The sequence below is a fragment of the Podarcis gaigeae genome (genome assembly GCF_964106915.1).
Source record: "Podarcis gaigeae genome assembly, chromosome: 4".
Lineage (NCBI taxonomy): Eukaryota > Metazoa > Chordata > Lepidosauria > Squamata > Lacertidae > Podarcis > Podarcis gaigeae.
In genome coordinates this window covers 95,468,260-95,489,094 of record NC_139677.1, presented here as the reverse complement: position 1 = coordinate 95,489,094, position 20,835 = coordinate 95,468,260, and the positions used below count along the sequence as shown (strand labels likewise).

General features: G+C 45.9%; 1 protein-coding gene across 35 annotated transcripts in view; it reads right to left on the bottom strand.

Annotated features, from left to right (window-relative positions):
- Positions 1-14,856: 14,856 nt before the first annotated feature.
- DLG2 (discs large MAGUK scaffold protein 2) overlaps positions 14,857-20,835 on the bottom strand; it is a 902,142-nt gene continuing 896,163 nt past the window's right edge. For all 35 annotated transcript variants that reach the window (XM_083736268.1, XM_083736240.1, XM_083736269.1 and 32 more), the window contains 2 exons: positions 18,878-18,969; positions 14,857-18,612 (listed from right to left, as the gene is read on the bottom strand). In XM_083736268.1, the coding sequence (XP_083592394.1) occupies positions 18,506-18,612; positions 18,878-18,969 (199 nt within the window). In that variant the 3' untranslated portion in view covers positions 14,857-18,505. The remainder of the gene's footprint in view (positions 18,613-18,877; positions 18,970-20,835) is intronic.

The window sequence follows — 20,835 nt, the reverse complement described above, 5'->3', positions numbered from 1 at the left end:
TTTATTCAAGGAGCTCAGGGCAGGAAAAAGATCTCAACCAATTTGTTCCTCAAAGCAGCACTCTGAGGTCCGTTAGGCCAAGTGTGGGCAGACCTCAGATTTGCCAGTTTACGTTTCTTTAGTTTCTTTTCTTTATTTCATGTAGATTAGATTGCTATTTTAATTGTATTGTGAAAATTTCAGTAAAAAGAATTCCAAAAAGGAATAATAATAATAATAATAATAATAATAATAATAATAATTAATACCCCGCCCATCTGGCTGGGTTTTCCTAGCCACTCTGGGCGGCTTCCAGCAAATTATAAAAAATAATAAAATGTCAAACATTAAAAACTTCTCTATACAGGGCTGCCTCCAGATGTCTTCTAGAAGTTGTGTAGTTCTTTATCTCCTTGACCTCTGATGGGAGGGCGTTCCACAGGGAGGGTGCCTCTGCCAAGAAGGCTCTCTGCCTGGTTCCCTGTAACTTCACTTCTTGCAGTGAAGGAACTGCCAGAAGGCCATCGGAGGAGGACCTCAGTGTCCTGGTTGAATGATGGGGGTAGAGGTGCTCCTTCAGAGGGCCAGGGCCATTTAGGACCGCTGTTATATGGTCCCGGCAGCTGCTCCTAGTCACCAGTCTAGCTGCCACACTTTGGATTAGTTGTAGTTTCTGAGTCACCTTCAAAGGTAGCGCATTGCAGTAGTCCAAGTGGGAGATAACTAGAGCATGCACCACTCTGGTGAGACAGTCTGTGGGCAGGTAGGGTCTCAGCCAGCATACCAAATGGAGCTGGTAGACAGCTGTCCTGGACACAGAATTGGCCTGGTGCCTGGCCATGTCAATCCCCAATATTGGGACTGTATAACATACTCTCACCCAACCAGATATTTCTCTAGAAACCATTGTTGCTCCAAGTGCTTGGTTGAGTTGAAAAGAAAAGATGGATAATCTCCAAATTACAGAATTTATCCATTATCAATTGCTTGACACCAACGGAGCTGAGATGCGTTATCTCACTTGGGGAGGTGGTGGTTTATGTAGCGTTCCAACATCTCATCTGAACCTCTGGCTGCAGTTAAATTGTCTGGTTGCATTGCAACAGTTTGCAAATGTTTGCCAATCCCATCAACGCCAAATGCAGAAATAACAGCTTGCCTTCTGCCTTCTGTGCCGGGAGCAGATGTCTGCTGTTAATCTGGGTTTCATTTCTAGTTGTGAAGGAGAGAAACCTTCCTGGATTGGTTTTGGTCTATGAAGAACAACTATGCTAGAGGTTGTTCAAATTTTGTTCTAGTGAGTGCTGATTTACATGATGCTGTGGACAAGTGGAGGAGGACAGGAGGGTAGGATTCGTTTGCGGGAATTTCCTTTGATAATGCTACTAAGGAGGTGGAGAGTTACTTTGCTTCCATGCCAACCCTGTTCTCTGGAACTGTCTTTATTCACTCACCTTTTTGGAGTGTGCAGAGACCTCATCACAATTCAGTTGTAATCCAGTAGTCCTCCCTATTTTGCCAGATTTATGATTTATGGATTTAGGTCTGGCGTGGCAAGGCACTACAGTGGGTTACCACTACCTTGGGTTACAGATGCTTCTGTTACCTCCGAGGATGTGGACAGGCTGCTTGGACGAGTGAAACCAACCACCTGTCTCCTGGATCCTTGCCCATCCTGGCTTATAAAAGCTAGCCGGGAAGGACTGGGCGATGGGCTTCGTGGGGTGGTGAATGCTTCCCTCTGTGAGGGAGACTTCCCAGACCTGCTGAAAGAGGCAGTTATTAAAATCTTCCATTCTTGGGCAAGGTGATTGAGCGAGCGGTTGCTGAACAACTCCAGGCACGCCTGGAAGAAGCGGACAATTTGGATCCCTTCCAGTCGGGATTCAGGCCTCATCACGGGACTGAAATTGCCTTGGTCGCACTGGTTGATGATCTCCGGCGGGCTAGGGACAAAGGTGAGAGCTGTTTCCTAGTTCTGCTGGATCTCTCAGCGGCGTTTGATACCATTGACCATAACATCCTTCTGGACCGTCTTGAGGGGCTGGGAGCTGGGGGCACTGTCATACAGTGGTTCCGCTCCTTCCTCCTGGGCCGTGTTCAGAAAGTGGTGGTGGGGGATGAGTGTTCAGACCCCTGGGCTCTCACTTGTGGGGTGCCTCAGGGTTCTGTCCTCTCCCCCATGCTTTTCAACATCTACATGCAGCCGCTGGGAGAGATCATCAGGGGGTTTGGGCTGGGTGTTGATCAGCGGATGATACCCAGCTCTACCTCTCTTTTAAATCAGAACCAGTGAAGGCGGTGAAGGTCCTGTGTGAGTGTCTGGAGGCGGTTGGAGGATGGATGGCGGCTAACAGATTGAGGTTGAATCCTGACAAGACAGAAGTACTGTTTTTGGGGGACAGGAGGCGGGCAGGTGTGGAGGATTCCCTGTTCCTGAATGGCGTAACTGTGCCCCTGAAAGACCAGGTGTGCAGCCTGGGAGTCATTTTGGATTCACAGCTGTCCATGGAGGCACAGGTCAAATCTGTGTCCAGGGCAGCTGTTTACCAGCTCCATCTGGTACGTAGGCTGAGACCCTATCTGCCTGCGGACTGTCTCGCCAGAGTGGTGCATGCTCTGGTTATCTCCTGCTTGGACTACTGCAATGCACTCTACGTGGGGCTACCTTTGAAGGTGACTTGGAAACTACAACTAATCCAGAATGCGGCAGCTAGACTGGTGACTGGGGGCGGCCGCTGAGACCATATAACACCGGTCTTGAAAGACCTACATTGGCTCCCAGTACGTTTTCGAGCACAATTCAAAGTGTTGGTGCTGACCTTTAAAGCCCTAAATGGCCTCAGCCCAGTATACCTAAAGGAGCGTCTCCACCCCCATCGTTCTGCCTGGACACTGAGGTCCAGCGCCGAGGGCCTTCTGGCGGTTCCCTCATTGCAAGAAGCAAAGCTACAGGGAACCAGGCAGAGGGCCTTCTCGGTCGTGGCGCCCGCCCTGTGGAACGCCCTTCCAGCAGATGTCAAAGCGATAAACAACTACCTGACATTCAGAAGACATCTTAAGGCAGCCCTGTTCAGGGAAGTTTTTAACATGTGATATTTTACTGTATTTTTGGTTTCTATGGAAGCCGCCCAGAGTGGCTGGGTAGGCCCAGCCAGATGGGCGGGGTATAAATAATAAATTATTATTATTATTATTATTCAGGTTACAGACACTTCAGGTTACAGACTCTGCTAACCCAGAAATAGTACCTCGAGTTAAGAACTTTGCTTCAGGATGAGAACAGAAATCATGCAGTGGCGGCGCGGCAGCAGCAGGAGGCCCTATTAGCTAATGTGGTACCTCCGGTTAAGAACGGACCTCCAGAATGAATTCAGTTTTTAACCCGAGGTACCACTATAAAAAGGGATGCAGGTGGCGCTGTGGGTTAAAGCCTCAGCGCCTAGGACTTGCCGATCGAAAGGTCGGCGGTTCGAATCCCTGCGGCGGGGTGCGCTCCTGCTGCTCGGTCCCAGCGCCTGCCAACCTAGCAGTTCGAAAGCACCTCCGGGTGCAAGTAGATAAATAGGGACCGCTTACCAGCGGGAAGGTAAACGGCGTTTCCGTGTGCGGCTCTGGCTCGCCAGAGCAGCGATGTCACGCTGGCCACGTGACCCGGAAGTGTCTCCGGACAGCGCTGGCCCCTGGCCTCTTAAGTGAGATGGGCGCACAACCCCAGAGTCTGTCAAGACTGGCCCGTACAGGCAGGGGTACCTTTACCTTTTTTTACCACTATAAAGGTAAAGGGGGTAAAGGGACCCCTGACGGTTAGGTTCAGTCCCGGATGACTCTGGGGTTGCGGCGCTCATTTCGCTTTACTGGCCAAGGGAGCTGGCTTACAGCTTCCGGGTCATGTGACCAGCATGACTAATCCGCTTCTGGCGAACCAGAGCAGTGCACAGAAACACAGCTGGAGCGGTACCTATTTATCTACTTGCACTTGACGTGCTTTCGAACTGCTATGTGGGCAGGAGCTGGGACAGAGCAACAGGTGCTCACCCTGTCTTGGGGATTCGAACTGCCGACCTTCTGATCAGCAAGCCCTAGGCTCTGTGGTTTAGACCACAGTGCCACCTGCGCTGGGCACTACTGAGGCTTTTAAGGGCTCATTTGGCTTTAGAAAACACTTCCTCTTTGCAAGTACAGCCCATTTTATTGCTTCATATATTGTCCCAACTTCCGTACTATTCCTTCGTGTTTTGCAGGGAGGGCGTGCACAGAATACCTTATCCCTTTGGTGTTTAGCATTTGGGGGTACTAAACCTCAGCATCAACATGTGAACTGGCCATGCTCCTGGCTAATGTTTGGAAGAACCCCAATGAGCATAGAAACATCCCCTTTGGGCTTTAAATATATGGTGTCCCATGGCCCTTGCCTAACCACCAACTGCTGACCACAACTGAGGTTGGTAATTTGCCCTTCTCACTGTAGGCTAATTGCCCATAACGGTGGCTGCTCTATGCTTCAACTCTTTGCTGAGCACTCCACCTTATAACTCAACTACGAAGCACCAGGAAATGTACCCTGTTTCCTTATCGTGTGGGGCATCCCTGCACCATTTCTGCAAGTTGCTGGAGGCAGGCTGGTGCTATCGCAGAGAAGGATGGTGCTGGTGTGTGGAACTGTGGCGACGAAGCAACTCATCACTTTATCCATGTGGCCTCCAGGTTGTGGAATGCTCTGATCTCCAAGGTACAAAGGGCTGGAGCTCAGTGGTAGAACATCTGCTTTGAATGAAGAACGTTCCAGGTACTATCGCCAGCATCTCCAAGCAAGACTGGGAGAGATTCTCTGCCTGAGACCCTGAAGAACCACAGCCAGTTAGTGTAGGAAATGCTGAACTAATGAACTATTGGTCTGACTTAAAGGTAAAGGTAAAGGTACCCCTGCCCGTACGGGCCAGTCTTGACAGACTCTGGGGTTGTGCGCCCATCTCACTCAAGAAGCCAGGGGCCAGCGCTGTCCGGAGACACTTCCGGGTCACGTGGCCAGCGTGACAAAGCTGCATCTGGCGAGCCAGAACCGCACACGGAAACGCCGTTTACCTTCCCGCTGGTAAGCGGTCCCTATTTATCTACTTGCACCCGGAGGTGCTTTCGAACTGCTAGGTTGGCAGGCGCTGGGACCGAGCAGCGGGAGCGCACCCCGCCGCAGGGATTCGAACCGCCGACCTTTCGATCGGCAAGTCCTAGGCGCTGATGCTTTAACCCACAGCGCCACCTGCGTCCCCCATTGGTCTGACTTAGCATAAGGCAAATTGCTATGTTCCAGTATTGGGATGCGGCTTTTGGGTGCATGGATGTTTCTCCTCCTGCTGCATTCCCTGTTTTGCTGCTCTTGTTTTTGGTATTGGGTTTATTTGTTTTGTTCTTTTGACACTGACAAGACCAGCAGTTTCACAACTGGAGGAAATAGCAGCATGGGAGGACTAACACCCCAACTTTGCCAGAGTGTTAAAAACGGCATGTGTTGAAAGATCCCAGGTGACATCTAGAGTGACATGACTTCTATTTGTGTGTGTGTATATAATAGAATTGTGATGCTGCAGTGGTTGTGCCTTCTCAGACTTATAATTCCACTCCTGCAGAACCTGAGACCCAAAGTTAGTGATTTCACTAAATTGTACATGCATTGTAACTCACTCTATGCAGGGCTGTCCTTGAAGCTGACCCAGAAACTCCAGCAAGTGCAGAATGCGAGGCTCCTTACGGGGTACTTGCCACAGAATCACATTCATCCAGTGCTTTACCAGCTGCACTGGCTCCCGGTGGAGTACAGAGTCAGGTTCAAGGTGCTAGTTTTGACCTTTAAAGCCCTATGCGGCCTAGGACCCACGTACCTATGGGACTGCCTATCCTGGTATGTTCCGCGGAGGACCTTAAGGTCCACAACTGACAACATTTTGGAAGTCCCAGGTTGCAAGGTGGTTAGATTGGTCACAACTAGGGCCAGGGCCTTTTCAGTATTGGCCTCGACTTGGTGGAACGCTCTGTCACAAGAGACTAGGGCCCTGTGGGACTTGACATCTTTCCGCAGGGCCTGCAAGACAGAGCTGTTCCGTCTGGCCTTTGGTTTGGACTCAGTCTGACCCTTATGGTTCCCTCCCCTTATGGTCTTGATCCTATCGGCTACTTTTAAAATGAGGCTGCATTTTAAATTGCATTTTAACTTGTATTTTAAATTGGTTTCCTCCCCCCCATTATGTTTTTACTGTGATTTTACTGGTGTTAGCTGCCCTGAGCCTGGCTCTGGCTGGGGAAGGCGGGGTATAAATAAAATTTATTATTATTATGAGAGAGATAAGTGTCAAATGAGTGCATCAAGTTGTTGGCTTCTTGTTTCACAACTGAAGAACGGTGTGTGATAAACGTACTACCGCCGGAGTTTGTTAGGGCCGGGAGGGTGCCAGGACCCTTCCCACGCCTAACGCCCCCCCCCATCCCCACTAATTGGAGGCTGAATATCTTAGAATACCAGTTCTTGGGGCACCCAGATATTTAGGGAGAGGGCTATGGTGCTCAGGTCTTGCTTGTGGGATCCCCATGGACATCTGGTTGGCCTCTGTGAGAATAGGATGCTGGACTAGATTTGACTTGATCCAGCAGCCTCCTCTTGTGTTTCTTGTAATAAAAATTCTCTGACTATTAAGTTTATGTGACCCAAGCTTCTGTCCACTTCCCAGTTACGATGGACTTGCTTATCCCTGTTTGAGGTCCTTGAAACTGGAGATGCCTTGCTTCAACTTGCTTGTGGAAATATCTCAGAGGTTATTAAGAAGAAAAACAATAACAACAAGAAGATTGGAAGACGGGACTTGTGAACATCAAAGCAGCAGAAATATGAGAGGATTGGACCCTTCTGAGCTCGAAGCATGGGTACCCCCAACAAAAATTTAATAATTCGGCAAAATATTTGGACTTTATGATATGTATTGGCATAATTCGGATTAATTAATGAGACATGATTGGATTGTTAAATGGAAATTTAATAAAAATTATTTTTAAAAAAAGAAACTGGAGATGCAAGATACTGAATTTAAGATCTTCTGCCTTCAGAAGTTCTGCTCTGCCAGGAAGTTAGAATCCATACCTTTAAACATGACATCTTACGTCTTTTATTTTTTTTTACTATTCTTTTTTTAATCCGGTAACAATAACTGAATCAAATGAGCCTGAGACTGAATAAATAAGCAAGGACACAGCTGGTATAAAACATACATCTTAACTTTTTTCTTCTTCTTCATTCTGTGTGCTTTATTTTTTTTTCATTTTTTTTTTACACAAATGGAATGGATGCATTGAGTATTTACACTTAACAGGAGTGAATGCTGTCTAGTGTATTTGTAAACTCCAGTTCCAGTTCAGAGTAACGCCGCCACCCCACCCCCGCAAAATTACATCTGAGTTAAGAAACAATCCTGTCAAAGAGAAGTGTGTAAAAAGAAAAAGGAAAGAGAAGTGTCAAGAACAAAGCATACAGCCCATTTGCACTCTGGCATTCAGACCAGTCAAGTTCAGCATACAAAGTCACCCATTTAAAAGGAACCAAGAGAGAGCTGTTGTTACTTTTCCGGGATCCTGCAATGCCATTTGTTTCCAAAGTGATGTTCTGCAGGCAATATACCCTTTCGCCCTTCCTGTACAACACAGGAACATCGGAAGCTGACTTAGACCAGGCTGGGCTGTTGGTCCATCTAGTACAGCAACTATCTACCTGAGCTATGATCCCTGCAGAAATAAGGCGTGGTCCTGATTTCCCCCTTGCGTTTCCTTACGGCTTAGGACAAACATTGCATTTTGCAACCAGGGGATGATTCCTTGAATAAGTCTTGTGGATATAAATATGTAGGTAAGTCACTGAGCTGAAATGAGGCATCCCTCCGACTTGTGAGAAAAAAAGGCTGGGCCTTAGGTTTTTTTTTAACCATGTTGTAGCTTTTAAACTGTTTGTTGGGAACTTTTGTGATTCCTCCGGAAATTTTCCAAGGTTGTCTCAAAAGATTTGTAGCCAGGAGAGTGTGCCATTGCAGAACACAAGCACAGGTAGCCTAATGTATCTACAGTTGTTGCGTTGTATTACTTTTGAGGATGTCGTAGGGAGTTAGCCTTACCCAGCGTAGACCCACTGAAATTGACAATGACCAATTTAGGCCCACCAATTTCAGTGGGTCTACTCAGCATGGTCCCTATAAAGTTGTCCCAGGAGTCAAAAGAGAGAACAGGCATCCTTTTATGCCCATTCAAAAAGAGGGTTCTACCTCAGAAGTGGTGGACCTATTTCCCTCCCATTGGGATGAATAGGGAATAACCAAGAAAAATGGCGATAGTCCACCTTCTACCCTTGCTTTCCCTCCTATCTTTATAGTTAAAAGGATTAGAGGTGCACTTTTTTAAAAAAAGGACGACTGAATAGTCAAGGAGAGTCCCAGAATATCTAGGTGCAGAGCAGTTTCGCACTGGCCTCCATTGTGACAATAGTCCTGTTCCTCAACAGGAACATCAGTAGGGATGGATGAACTTATTTGAGAGAGCTCCCTCCTCCTGCACTGATCTTAGTGGTTTCTAAATCCTAGGAATTCATTAAATATCTACACATTTCACTAGATACCCATTGAAAAATGATTTAGTGCAATGGTTCAGGAATCATGGAAAACGCTTATTTTGACCAACAAAGCCCTGCAAGGCATGGGGTCTCAATGCATGCAGGGCTTCCTTTCTCCATAGGAACCTGTTTAGTTTGGCACCTCTCATCCTTCTCCATGTTTGAGTGAATCCTCTGTAGTAGTCTCCCTCTTGTGGAATCATCCCCCCATTTGGGAAGCTTGCCCTAACACTGGCATTTTATTTCCCCCCCAGTTCCAGGCAAATGTGTATTTATTTGCCCAGACACTTTGGACAACTTTAACAGTCTGGCTTTCTGGGGTTATTTGCCGGTGTCCCTTTCTGTGTTGGTTTGGGGTTTTGTTTTTAGGCGAGTCTCGATCAAAACTTACAGTATCCCTTGGCATTGTCTTAACGAATATATTGTTATCAGCTGCTTTTTAGCATTTGAGCTTTTCCTTAGGTAGCTTTCGGACGTCCTTCAGTTCTGGGGGTGTGGAATGAACAAATCTAAGTAAACTAATTCGTGGAAGAGTTTAGGGGCTGCGTGTGGTGCACTTTCTGTGCACGCGTGGCAGTAGTCAGGCCTGAAGCAACTCACGTGAACTCAAAGTAGGTTGAAGTATCCTCTGCAATGAGTTGGGAATGGAGTGGGCAACCTTTTGACCTTCCAGATGTTGCTGGACCACAACTCCCATCATCCTACCACTGTGTTAGGAGTTCTGTGATAGATGGATTGGGATGCTTCAGTTGGCTTTTATGCTTTACAAACTGCCTGGAAGCCACCTTAGAAGTGTTTTTTTTGTTGGCATCCATCTGTCTTGAGAGACAATGAAGTGTGCCTTTAGGGGTGAAAAACTACTGTGTTAGCTGCATCAAAGTGACCTCCCCAGGGCACAAGTCTGGGCAGTGTGTATAATAATAATAATAATAATAATAATAATAATAATAATTTATTTGTACCCTGCCCATCTGGCTGGGCTTTACCAGCCACTCTGGGCGGCTTCCAACAAAGATTAAAAATACATTAAAATGTCACAAATTAAAAACTTCCCTGAACAGGGCTGCCTTCAGATGTCTTCTAAATGTAAGGTGGTAGTTTATCTCTTTGACATCTGATGGGAGGGCGTTCCACAGGGCGGGCGCCACTACTGAGAAGGCCCTCTGCCTGGTTCCCTGTAGCTTTGCTTCTTGCAGTGAGGGAACCGCCAGAAGGCCCTCGGCGCTGGACCTCAGTGTCCGGGCAGAAAGATGGGGGTGGAGACGCTCCTTCAGGTATACTGGGCCGAGTCCGTATAGAGGTCCTGGACTGCCCAGATGACAAGGCGGAGGAGAAGGAGAAGAGGCTAATGCAGAAAGGATTCCTTTAATACAGACTGTTTAAGAAGCCAACGTGATAAAGCAGGGGTACCTAATGTGGTATCCTCCACATCTTGTTAGATTAGAACTCCCATGAGCTGCAGCCAGTGTGGCCAAATGTCAGGGAATGATGGGAACTGTAGTCCAGCCACATCTGTAGGGTACATTGGCTACCCTAGGGCAAAAGCATCCCCAGATACCCATTTTCTTTTAAAGCTCCCACATATTAGTTAAGACGATTTGTCCACTCCGCCCAGCATTTTCTACTCTGACTAGAAGTGCCTCTCCAGTGTCTCAAACAGAGACACCTGCTACCAGATTCCTTAAGGTGGAGATACCAGGGACTGAATCAAGGACCTTCTGTATGCAAAACCATGTGGTCTTTCACTGAGCTATGGTTGCCTCCCAGAGAATGTCCAACAACAGGCATGGATATTCTGCAATCTCCCAGGACAGCTTGTTCCAATGGTGAGCCAGATTTCGTAACCGTTATTGTTTATATTTATTTAAATTACAGGGTTGAAGTTGCTTCAGGTTGAGCGCTTTCGGGTTGCACTCCGCAGCGACTCAGAAGTAACGGAATGCTTTACTTCCAGGTTTCGCCGCTCACGCATGCGCAGACGGTCAAAATGACGTCACACGCATGCGCGGAAGCGGTGAATCGCAACCCACGCATGCACGCACAGATGCGGTTGTGTTTACTTCAGGATGTGAACGGGGCTCTGGAATGGATCCCATTCGTATCCAGAGGTACCACTGTAAATGCATTTCAACAGAATATTTTGCATTTACGCTTAAACTATTGTTGCCTGCTCAGCAGCTTCAGGAGGGGACAGGATCTCAAATCGTTTTACAGCACTGCCTTTGCACAAGTTGCAGCCCGAGATCCCTTTTAACATATTTGTATCCACAGGAATGACCCCGAAAGCCAGCTTCTGGTGGCAAAATGTCAGATTTGACCTGCCTCTTAGTATGATGTCCCCCTTGAGTATAGCATTTATATTTGTGAAACCTTTTCAGCTTTCCCCCACCCCACAAAGCAATCATAATGCAATTCCAAAGACAGCAATTGTTCTTTTTGCTCTCTTCCACCATGTCATGCCAATATTCCACCTACCGTTCCTGACTTCCCAATAAGGATTATGAGGCTGTTGTTTGAGATCAGAAAGGAAACAGAACTTCTATTACGTGGTTGTTTCAATTACGCAAATTCCTTGTGTGTCCCACATGGTAGTGGAAGGACGCCCATTGACTACAGTCCCCACCTAAAGAGGATCATGGACAAAACAGTGATGTTTCTTCATATGGGAAGGAGGGTGGCAGAGAAGAGTGAGAGGAGAAGACAGATATTTTCAGAGAGGAACTTATGGTTTAAGTAGGAACTGAAGGTGAAAGGAAGCGGATGCCATCGTGATGCTGTGACTAAGTCACTCTATGCCTACTCTCCCCAACTTGGTGCCCTCTAGATGTTTTGTACTGCAGCTCCTGGGGTCAGGGCTGCCAACTGGAATAAAATATTGGGGAGCGGCAGGTAAGCCCCATCCTGCACAACTAAGCACAAGACATGGCATGTGTACACCATTTGAATGGCAATGCCCATCAATTTTGGGGGACCCCTGTCCCCCTCAAATATTTTATTGGGGTGCCAAAGGGGCCTAGACCCCTAGGAATTGGCTCCTATGATGGGGGCTGTAGTCTAAAAAGAAACATCTGGAGAGCAGTAGATTGGGGAAGGCTGCCCTATGCCATGTCACCTTGCTTAGGAGGTACCCTTTCAACCCTTTCTAGTTGAAACAAGCAAATTAGCAGATATAGCTTAGTTAGATTACCCCCTATGACTCTGCCTGAATTTTGAGGTCACCATCAAATTCGGTGCAGGTCCTTGTCAGTTGTGGCACCAATGTTACGGAATGCCCTCCCAAGGTAGGGCTACCCAGCTCTGTGTCTGCTCGCTTTTCATCTTCCTTCCAGTGTGCTTTTATGATGCCTTTGCCCTGTTATTTCAAGGGGCCCTCTCTCAATCCCATGTGCAGAAGCTGACTGAACTGGCAGCTGAGTAGTGCTTCAACACTGGTGATAGAATAGCATCTTCCACAATACCTGAGGCAGCAGGCTGGATGGAGTGGCCCAGGAAAGGCCACGTGGCGACAGAGGGGAATGTCTGAAAACTCAGGAGGAATAGTTGGGGGCTGCTACTACCTCGCTCTGCCTAATGGTAGGGCTAGCTCACTGGATGTTCTTGTATGTCGTTGTATATTCTAAATGTGTGATCCACATTGCATGCTTTCCTTTGAATGCATGAGTGGGATAAAAGTGGTTTTTTGAGGGGAGGGGGTAATGTTACAAAGCAGGTGACTGCTTCAGGAGCTGTCAAGTCAGAAAGGATCCTGTATACCTGAAGGAGCATCTCCACTCCCCTTGTTCAGCTCCAAAGGCCTCCTGGTGGTTCTCTCATTGTGAGAAATGAGGTTACAGGGAACCAGGCAGAGGGCCTTCTTGGTAGTGGTGCCCGCCCTGTGAAATGCCTTCCTGTCAGATGCCAATCTGACTTTTAGAAGACATCTGAAGGCAGCCCTATACAGAGTAAATAGTCTCATTGTCATAATTTTTTTGCTCTTCTGCTTCGAACCAAGGGGTTCCCCAAACACTCATTTCTATTCCCCCCCCAAGTGAATTTTTAAAACAGAAGTGGGGTTTGGTGCCTTTTGAAAACCTGGCCATTCCTACTTGAGTAGCTTTTAAATACTATGCAAATATTTGCTTCCCCTGATGCGGAGTTACCTCTGGAAGAAAACTTGCACCATCCATTTTGGGAGAAAGCTGTTTGAAGTTTGTGAAGTTTGCTCTTGCTAAGCTCCATTAATTCCCCACTAAAAAAGCAAAAAAGGCAGTGCCACCAAAACATACAGATAAACTGATGAATAAATACAAATGGCTCCATCTGAGAGAATTTTACATGTGTAGCAGAATGGTTTGTGGACAGAGAGAAGAAACAACCAAACAAAAATAATGCATTGTCGGCATGCTGCGGACATGAAGCCATGGTGATTATATTTTTTGGTTCAACCCAGACTGCCGACGGTGCTACAGATTGTGCCAGAAGAAGATAAGAAATAGCACCAGGGAAATGATCTGGCACATTCCCCTAAAGGAGTCAGTATTTGCCATTCCTCCAACCCCCTTCCTCAGACCCTGGGCAGAAAGTGTTCCCTCTGGGAAGCGCGGCTTGTTGCAGACATTGGCACCGGCAGCGTCCGAGAGGCCTAAGCTCAGTCTCGGGTCATAGGAACATGGGAAGCTGCCTTATATTGAGTCAGATCATTGGTCCATCTTGCTCAGTATTGTCTACACGGACTGGCAGAGGCTCTCCAGGGTTCCAGGCAGAAGTGTTCCTCCATCGTACTTGGAAATGGCGGGAACTGAACCCGGGACCTTCTGCATGCAAAGCGCATTTTCTACCACTGAGCTAGGGACCTTCACCATGGACTCCCTTCCTTCAGCAGCATGCTCATGGTGCCTCTTGTGGCAACTGCCACCCTATGTTATCTTTAGGACATTGAAAGGGCTCTTGGCTACTTGCTTTGGCTCGGCAAAATCCCATATTTAAATCGAGGAGGTGGCGAAATGGCAGGCCACAAAGGTTCACAAGTTTAGTAGGACTTAGGGGGGTGGGGAAACCCCAAACATTTATCCTCATGCATTTTGTCCTCTTTTTAGGATGTAATTTGATGTTGTTCAAGATTGTGGGGGGGAAAGGAGGGGAAGGAACTCAAGGTGCTACAAAATGACATTTATTATGAATGGAGCTTTTTTAATGTAAAAAAAGAATCCTTTAATAAAGGGCACGTTTTTAAGCAACAATTCCAACACAGCAGGGATAGTGTGCTAAGTCTACCACCCTTGGGAAAGGAATTTTTCTGAAACCCATTGGGCTTACAAGAAATGCTATTCTGTAGCACCTACTTGCTATTTTTCTTTTGGCCTAAGGGTAAGATTGGGCAACACCTCACCCGGATCCAGCCCACGCATGCGGAGGGTTTGCTAGAACACCCTTGCGCTACCCATGCACCCAGCCCTCTGATGTTCTTGGGCATTCATACGGGGCCATAATTTTTCGATATGGCCAATGAGTGTAAAAACCCTAATGTGCACAGACCAAAATTGCACAGTTGGTTACCAGATTCAATTCAGGAAATTGACTTGCGATAGTTTGACCTACACGTTGTAGTTTGTTCTTGAACTTTAGGGTCCCGTATGGATGCCAAGAGACATTGGAGGTACAGCTGTAAAGCTGTGTGAGTGGAGATATGAGCCAGACTGGCTATCATCTGTTCCAGCCCTCAACAGATAATAAAAAGTGAAGTCTTGTCTCAATCATTCCCTCAAGGATGATTTTGTGGTTAGCTACTTTTTCTTCTCTACTTGTCCATACTCTTGACCTCTTTATGGTATAGAGGAGCTGAGGTTTTCCCAGGAGGCGCTGATGGAATGATTGAGGCATAGGCCACATTCCCATCATACATTTAAATCACCCCAGAGCATCCTGGGAAGTGTAGTTTGTTAAGGGGGCTGAGAGTCGTTAGGAGACCTCCTGTTCCCCTCATAGAGCTACAGTTCGATTGCTAAAACACTTTGTGAATTGTAGCTCTGGGAGAGGAACATGGATCTCCTAACAACTGTAACAGACTACAGCTCCCAGAATTCTTTGGGGGAAGCCATGCTGTTGGTATCGTGTGACTTTCAATGCATGGTGCGAATGCGGCTGTAAAAGGAACACAAAGTTCGTAAGTTATCGAGACATGAAACAAATGGAAATGCAAATCCTAAAAGAGAGCCAGCCTTCTTTTGCTGCTTTTCTCGATGATTTTTCTCCCTCTCTTTCTTTCCTTAAAAAAAGTGCAATGGCAACTGTAAGCTGGAAGCACACAAACACGCACACATACATACACACGCGTACACGCACACACGCATCCACACACACACGGAAACAGGAAAAAAAAGTTACTACAGTAACCAAGGACTGATGGGAAATTGATTGTAGTCAGCCACAGTGGTACTGCCAAACTGGAAAGCACAGCACATGACATAACAGAACATTTATCAGTAGGATAGTTCTCTTAGAAGGTTACATGCTTAACTGAGAAACAAAACAGAACAAACAGAAAGACTGATGGGAGTGGTGAAAAACAGAACTGGAAATCAGACAGAAAGATTTTGCATCAGGTCCTTAAGGAGGTGTTCTAGACCTCTAGACCTGAGACAACAACATTTTGCTGATATAAAAAAGATGAACAATTGTTCCTAAGGATTTGAACTTCTCTGGATTTCTGCAGAATGATCTCCAAATATCACTAATTTTCCTTTTTTTTCCTTTTAAAGGAAAAACCACCAAGTTTCTAGCCCTTTTGATTTGGAAAATATTTTGATTGATTTTTCTTTTTTTGCAAGTCTGGAGCTAGCTGGACAGAAGCAAACAGCGCTAAGAGAAGAACACATTTTCTTGTGTCCATCTTAAGTCAGATGTTAAGGAAAGTTTAGCTGGGCCAGTGTGGCCAAGTGAACACCAAGTCACATGATGAAGGCAAAATGAATTTTGAGTCCTTCACCATGTAGCCTCGGGTGATTCTATTTACTCCTTGACTCCTTGTCTTGCTCGCCCCACCTTCCCCACACTTTGAAATGGGGGAGATCAATAACAACCCATCTGAGAAGGAGATTGTGAGTACAAGCAAGTCAGAGGTGATAACATTGCACCTCGTGTCTTAGAAAATGCTACATTAGAGATCAGTGACAACCTTGGCCTATAGAATTTCTCACGAGCCCTCGCTTTTTCTTATTTGTATTTCCAGCTAATTCCATCTCCCCAGGCATGCAATTCCATGCACCTATGGGTGCTCCAGTGTACAAATGGTGCTCCTCTACCCAAAAGAGTATCCTTGGAACTGCCCCATCGATTGGAGGAGATGGGAGAGCCATAGAGGTCTCTATCAGGAGCTGTACATTCCAATCCAGGTACTGTAGTCAGTGGGATTTAAGTGCACAGTGAATCATTCAAACCCCCGTGACAATGTGTCTCCTCTGGATTGCATCATTAGACGAGAGCCTGAAATGTTTAAAACAGGAGCTCATGGTTGAGATTTTAGGTGCAGGAATTGAGATGTTGGTTCTTAAAACGTATGTACAAACTGAAGCATACAATAATGATGCCAAAGAAAAGTGATGTAAAATGATGGACTCCTGCAACAGATAGGCAGGAGCTGTTTTTAATCCCCGCCCAGGCTGAAAAACAAGCCAGCAACAAAGATCCCCTGGTCTTGAAAGCCAAGCAACAACAGAAGATAATGTCCCATTCTTCCTGCAGTGCTAAATAATCCAAGCAGCTGCTTGCTAATATCCAAATGCCAGCCACATATGGGAGATTCAGGCTGCAGTCCTTTACTCACCTGGGAGTAAGCCTCATTGAACTCAACAGGGCTATCTTCTGGTAGGCATGGGCACTGTCAGTCAGTGCTCTGTGCATGCACATCCCTGACACACTATAGCTGGCTCTTCTTACTCTCCTGCGATTAGAAAACATAATTCTAGGTAGCTTCCAGACATGGAATGCTCCACTTGCAACATTACCCCAAGTATTGTGGGCCTTGAAACAAACACTTTGTCAGTGGTTTGCCAGCAAAAATAAAAATAAAAATACACCATTGCTTTTTTTTTGGCAATTTCTCTATCAACAGTTCCCAAGGGAACAGATTGGAAGAGATCTTACAATGGCGACTGTCTTAATTAATTATTTTCAAAGCGAAACAGAAGTTGCGTTGAGGCCACTGACATTTTGAGTGCTTCCAGATGGGTTATTTTTTTTGTGTGTGTGTGGAATGGGGCTCCACATGCAGGCAAGATTTTTGCAGTGCCCACATGGTGTCATTGGCACAACAATGCCATCCCACAATTCCTCCCACGTTTATCCACGTGTATCTTTTCTGGGAGAAACTGAGTAACTCAAAAGCCCAAGAACTGAAATTCTCTTTCCAGTAACCTGATTCTGATATCTCAGCAGCCATTTGCAATACTAACACCCAACTGGCTGCACACTTTATTTCTGGGGCAGAAATCCGTTTTAATTCTGAGATCTGTTTTCTCTTGTCCTAAGTGCCTCTTTAAGAGTGCAGCAACGCCTAGAAATTTTATCAGCTAGAATAAAAAGGGAGGAGAACACAACACCTTCAAGGTAGGAAGGTAAAAAAATAACATCTAGAATTTAAGAAATAAGATTATGAGGAAATCTCCTGGGGAAAATAATGGCATAGTGCAACTCGAAACCACCCCCCCCCGACCTTTGCATTTTACAGCCAGCCAAGGGTGAAAAATAGTTCACCTTTCAATTACTTAATCTTTACAAAATATCTCACAAAATATTTTGTCACCTATAGAAATTAGTGCCTATACATCAATATAGATTTCTTTAAATAAATTATTCCATCTGTTAAGTGCCTTCTGTCTTTATATAAATGATAATATAGACAATCAAAATAAAACGTAAAGCTTTTCCCAATTGTATCCCTCACTGTCAAGTTTAAGTACCCTGAACCCCCAAAGTTTTTGTTTTTTTTAAATGCGTGAGTGTTCTGATGTGGAATGAAATTCGTTGCCTGGACCCTCAATGGCATTACAAACCTGTTGAAATTGTGGGTCTGAAGTGGTCAGGGAAAAATAATACTCCCGATTGGTTTCAGAAAAAAACCCAAAAAAACCTGATGTGCATAGTTATACGAAAGTCGAGGTGTAGCAAATACAAATGCGCTATGACCAAAACGAAAAAACAACCAGCCCACCCCAGCAGAAGTCCCTGATCCAACATCCAGAACAAGCTATTCAAAGTCTTTCCAGAGTTTGGTGGAAGATGGATCAGGTCCTATAGGATATTATCCTGCAAGATGCAGGGCACTCAGCTCATCGTCCTGTTTAAATACAAGCTTCATCCATGTCCGCTTCAAGCGTCCGCCTTACCCATCGGAGTCAGAGCGATGCTCCTTGCAGGATTGAGCTGTAATATTGAGGTCCAAGGCCTGGGAACGTCTTCTCCAAAGCAATCAATGAACACATTGAGGTGAGCCAAGAATACAGATTGGGGTGGAGGCAGCACTGCCGGCCAGCTTTCTCAGACAGCGGCTCTTCCGCGTCAAAAGTCCATCTCTGCCCAGTGGTGCAACGAGCACACGGCTAGCAGTTTCCTTTTTTGTTGTTGTTAATATGGCAAAAGTCTCTCTCTCTTATTTTTGTAAAGGTTTTCTTCTTCTTCTTCTTCTTTTCTCTACCCTTTATGACCAAATCAATGTCCTTCATGGCTTCGAACACTTTGTGTTGTACATTCAGAAAAAAATTCACATTGACTGCAAGAAACGTAAAAGTAACTTTCCCCTCCGCCCCCCCGGAAAAAAAAAAATCACACCCCAAAAAAGCTTCCAAATAAGATAGGATTAAGTTTTCTTCTAAATGCTCTTCCATTGTGATCAGAGGTGAATTGGCGAACTTATAGCTTCTCCTTGGAAGGAATCCAGATGAAAGGCCCAGATTGTTCTTCAATTACGAGTTTGCATTGGTTATATATATCTTCTAAGGTTTCTCCTTGGACAATAGCTGCAGAAAAGAAATAAAGGTTCTTAACAGTCACATGGGTAAAAATTTTGGGTAGGCAGTTAGGGTCTCCACTTCTGCATTTCCCCAAAAGATGGAATGCATCATCCCCCAAAAGGTTGAAAGATTTTGCCTATGCTAATTTATATGATTAAATGCACATATAAAAATATTTACTATGATGTCCATAAGGGAATGTGGCCCTTCCTTGAGCTGAGGGGGGGGGGGGGTTCTCTAGCCAGAGGAAACCTTCCCAAGCAATGCATACCTGTAAAATATTCTCCAAATTCTTGTTCTAATTTCATTGCTCGGTCGTACGTCTTCTTGGCTTGCTCTTCTGTGAAACGTTTATTCATTTCCCTAGAGACACATTGGAGGTAAGGGAGATCCGTCACCATTTCATTAGTCGTTTGCTGCAGCCAAAATAAGCCCCAACAAGTTATCTTAAAAATAAATAACTAAAGTGCCCCTTTTTTATCTGGGTTGGGGTAGAGTAAATCCTCAAGCCTTCATACAGGCCATGTTGTTAGAGGCTCTGGAACTAAGGCAAAAAGAGTGGCGTCTGAAAAACAGAACTCTCCTATAAACTATTGATGTTGTAGGAACACTAAAATATGTTCATATTAAAAGAGCGTAATGCAAGGTTACGCAACATGCTGCCTGCCAGATGTTGTTGGATTCCAACTGCCAGATGTTGTTAGACTCCGTTAACTGCAGCCAAAATGGGAGATGAGTTTCAATGGCATTGGAGGGCACCATGTTGACTATCCCTGCAGTAATGATACCCCTCAGAAGCAGGTCTCTCTCATTATGCTGCTTAGTCAAAATGAGGGCAGGCGATATTTTCCATGGCAACACAGCCAGGGCTCAATTTGTTGGAGAGTTCATTTCCCAAACTCATTTCCAATTGGAACATGGACAACAATAGCTCCCAGTCTGTGCAAACTGCTTTTCCTTCACTACTGTAAATGAGCGTCACACTCTACTTCCACACATCTGCGACTGGCATGCTGGGCTTCCAGGTTGGAGGATACAGATTCCCTTCCAAGCACTGGTTAATTTTAGGAAATTGGCTGCGGCATGTGGATAAGCAAAGCAGAGAGACATGGAACCATAATCCGAAACTCCAGCTGAAACCAGAGACGCATGCCAAAATGAACTGCACAGCATAAGCCACGTGCGAAGCATGCTGAAAATTACGTGCATGACGATGCATAAGGAATTGGCTAAGAAGCACATGACAACACACATTTGTTACAGTTGACCTAGCTCTTGGGAAGAAGAATCTGCCCGCTGACTGAATTGGGAATGCACCAAATGTGTCTATGCTAAGGAAGGAGAAAGCTACTCAAAAAATAGTATTTTGTGTGCTCCTGTTTCAGCAGCTAAGGGGGGCATTCCTATGGCGAGATCCACCAGGATCAACAGCTTAGGGTGCAGGGGATCTCTGGTTTGGCTGACTGATTCCTGGCTCAGCTGCGCTCAGCTAGCATTAAGAACCCAACCCCAGACCTACATTGGCTCCCAGTATGTTTCCGAGCACAATTCAAAGTGTTGGTGCTGACCTTTAAAGCCCTAAACGGCGTCAGTCTAGTATATCTGAAGGAGCGTCTCCACCCCCATCGTTCTACCCGGACACTGAGGTCCAGCACCGAGGGCCTTCTGGCTGTTCCCTCACTGCGAGAAGCCAAGTTACAGGGAACCAGGCAGAAGGCCTTCTTGGTAGTGGCGCCCGCCCTGTAGAACGCCCTCCCACCAGATGTCAAAGAGAACAACAACTACCAGACTTTTAGAAGACATCTGAAGGCAGCCCTGTTTAGGGAAGCTTTTAATGTTTGATGTATTATAGTATTTTAATATTTTTTTGGAAGCGGCCAGAGTGGCTGGGGAAGCCCAGCCAGATGGGCGGGGTATAAATAATAAATTATTATTATTATTATTATTATTATTATTATTATTATTATTATTATTATATCAGCCAAAGATATGCCTGTTTAACTTGCTCATCCTGGCTCAGCTGGGGCTCAGTCAGTGGACCCAAAGCTGGATGAGCTGTAAAGGTAAAGGTAAAGGGGCCCCTGACCATTAGGTCCAGTCGCGGACGACTCTGGTGTTGCTGTAATTCCCCGAAAGGAGTGTTATGGTAAAATGGCACAGCAGGATTTGCAGCGGGCCCCATGCTGGAGTGTGGGCCTTGGCCCATGCCTGACGATGGTGATGTCTGAA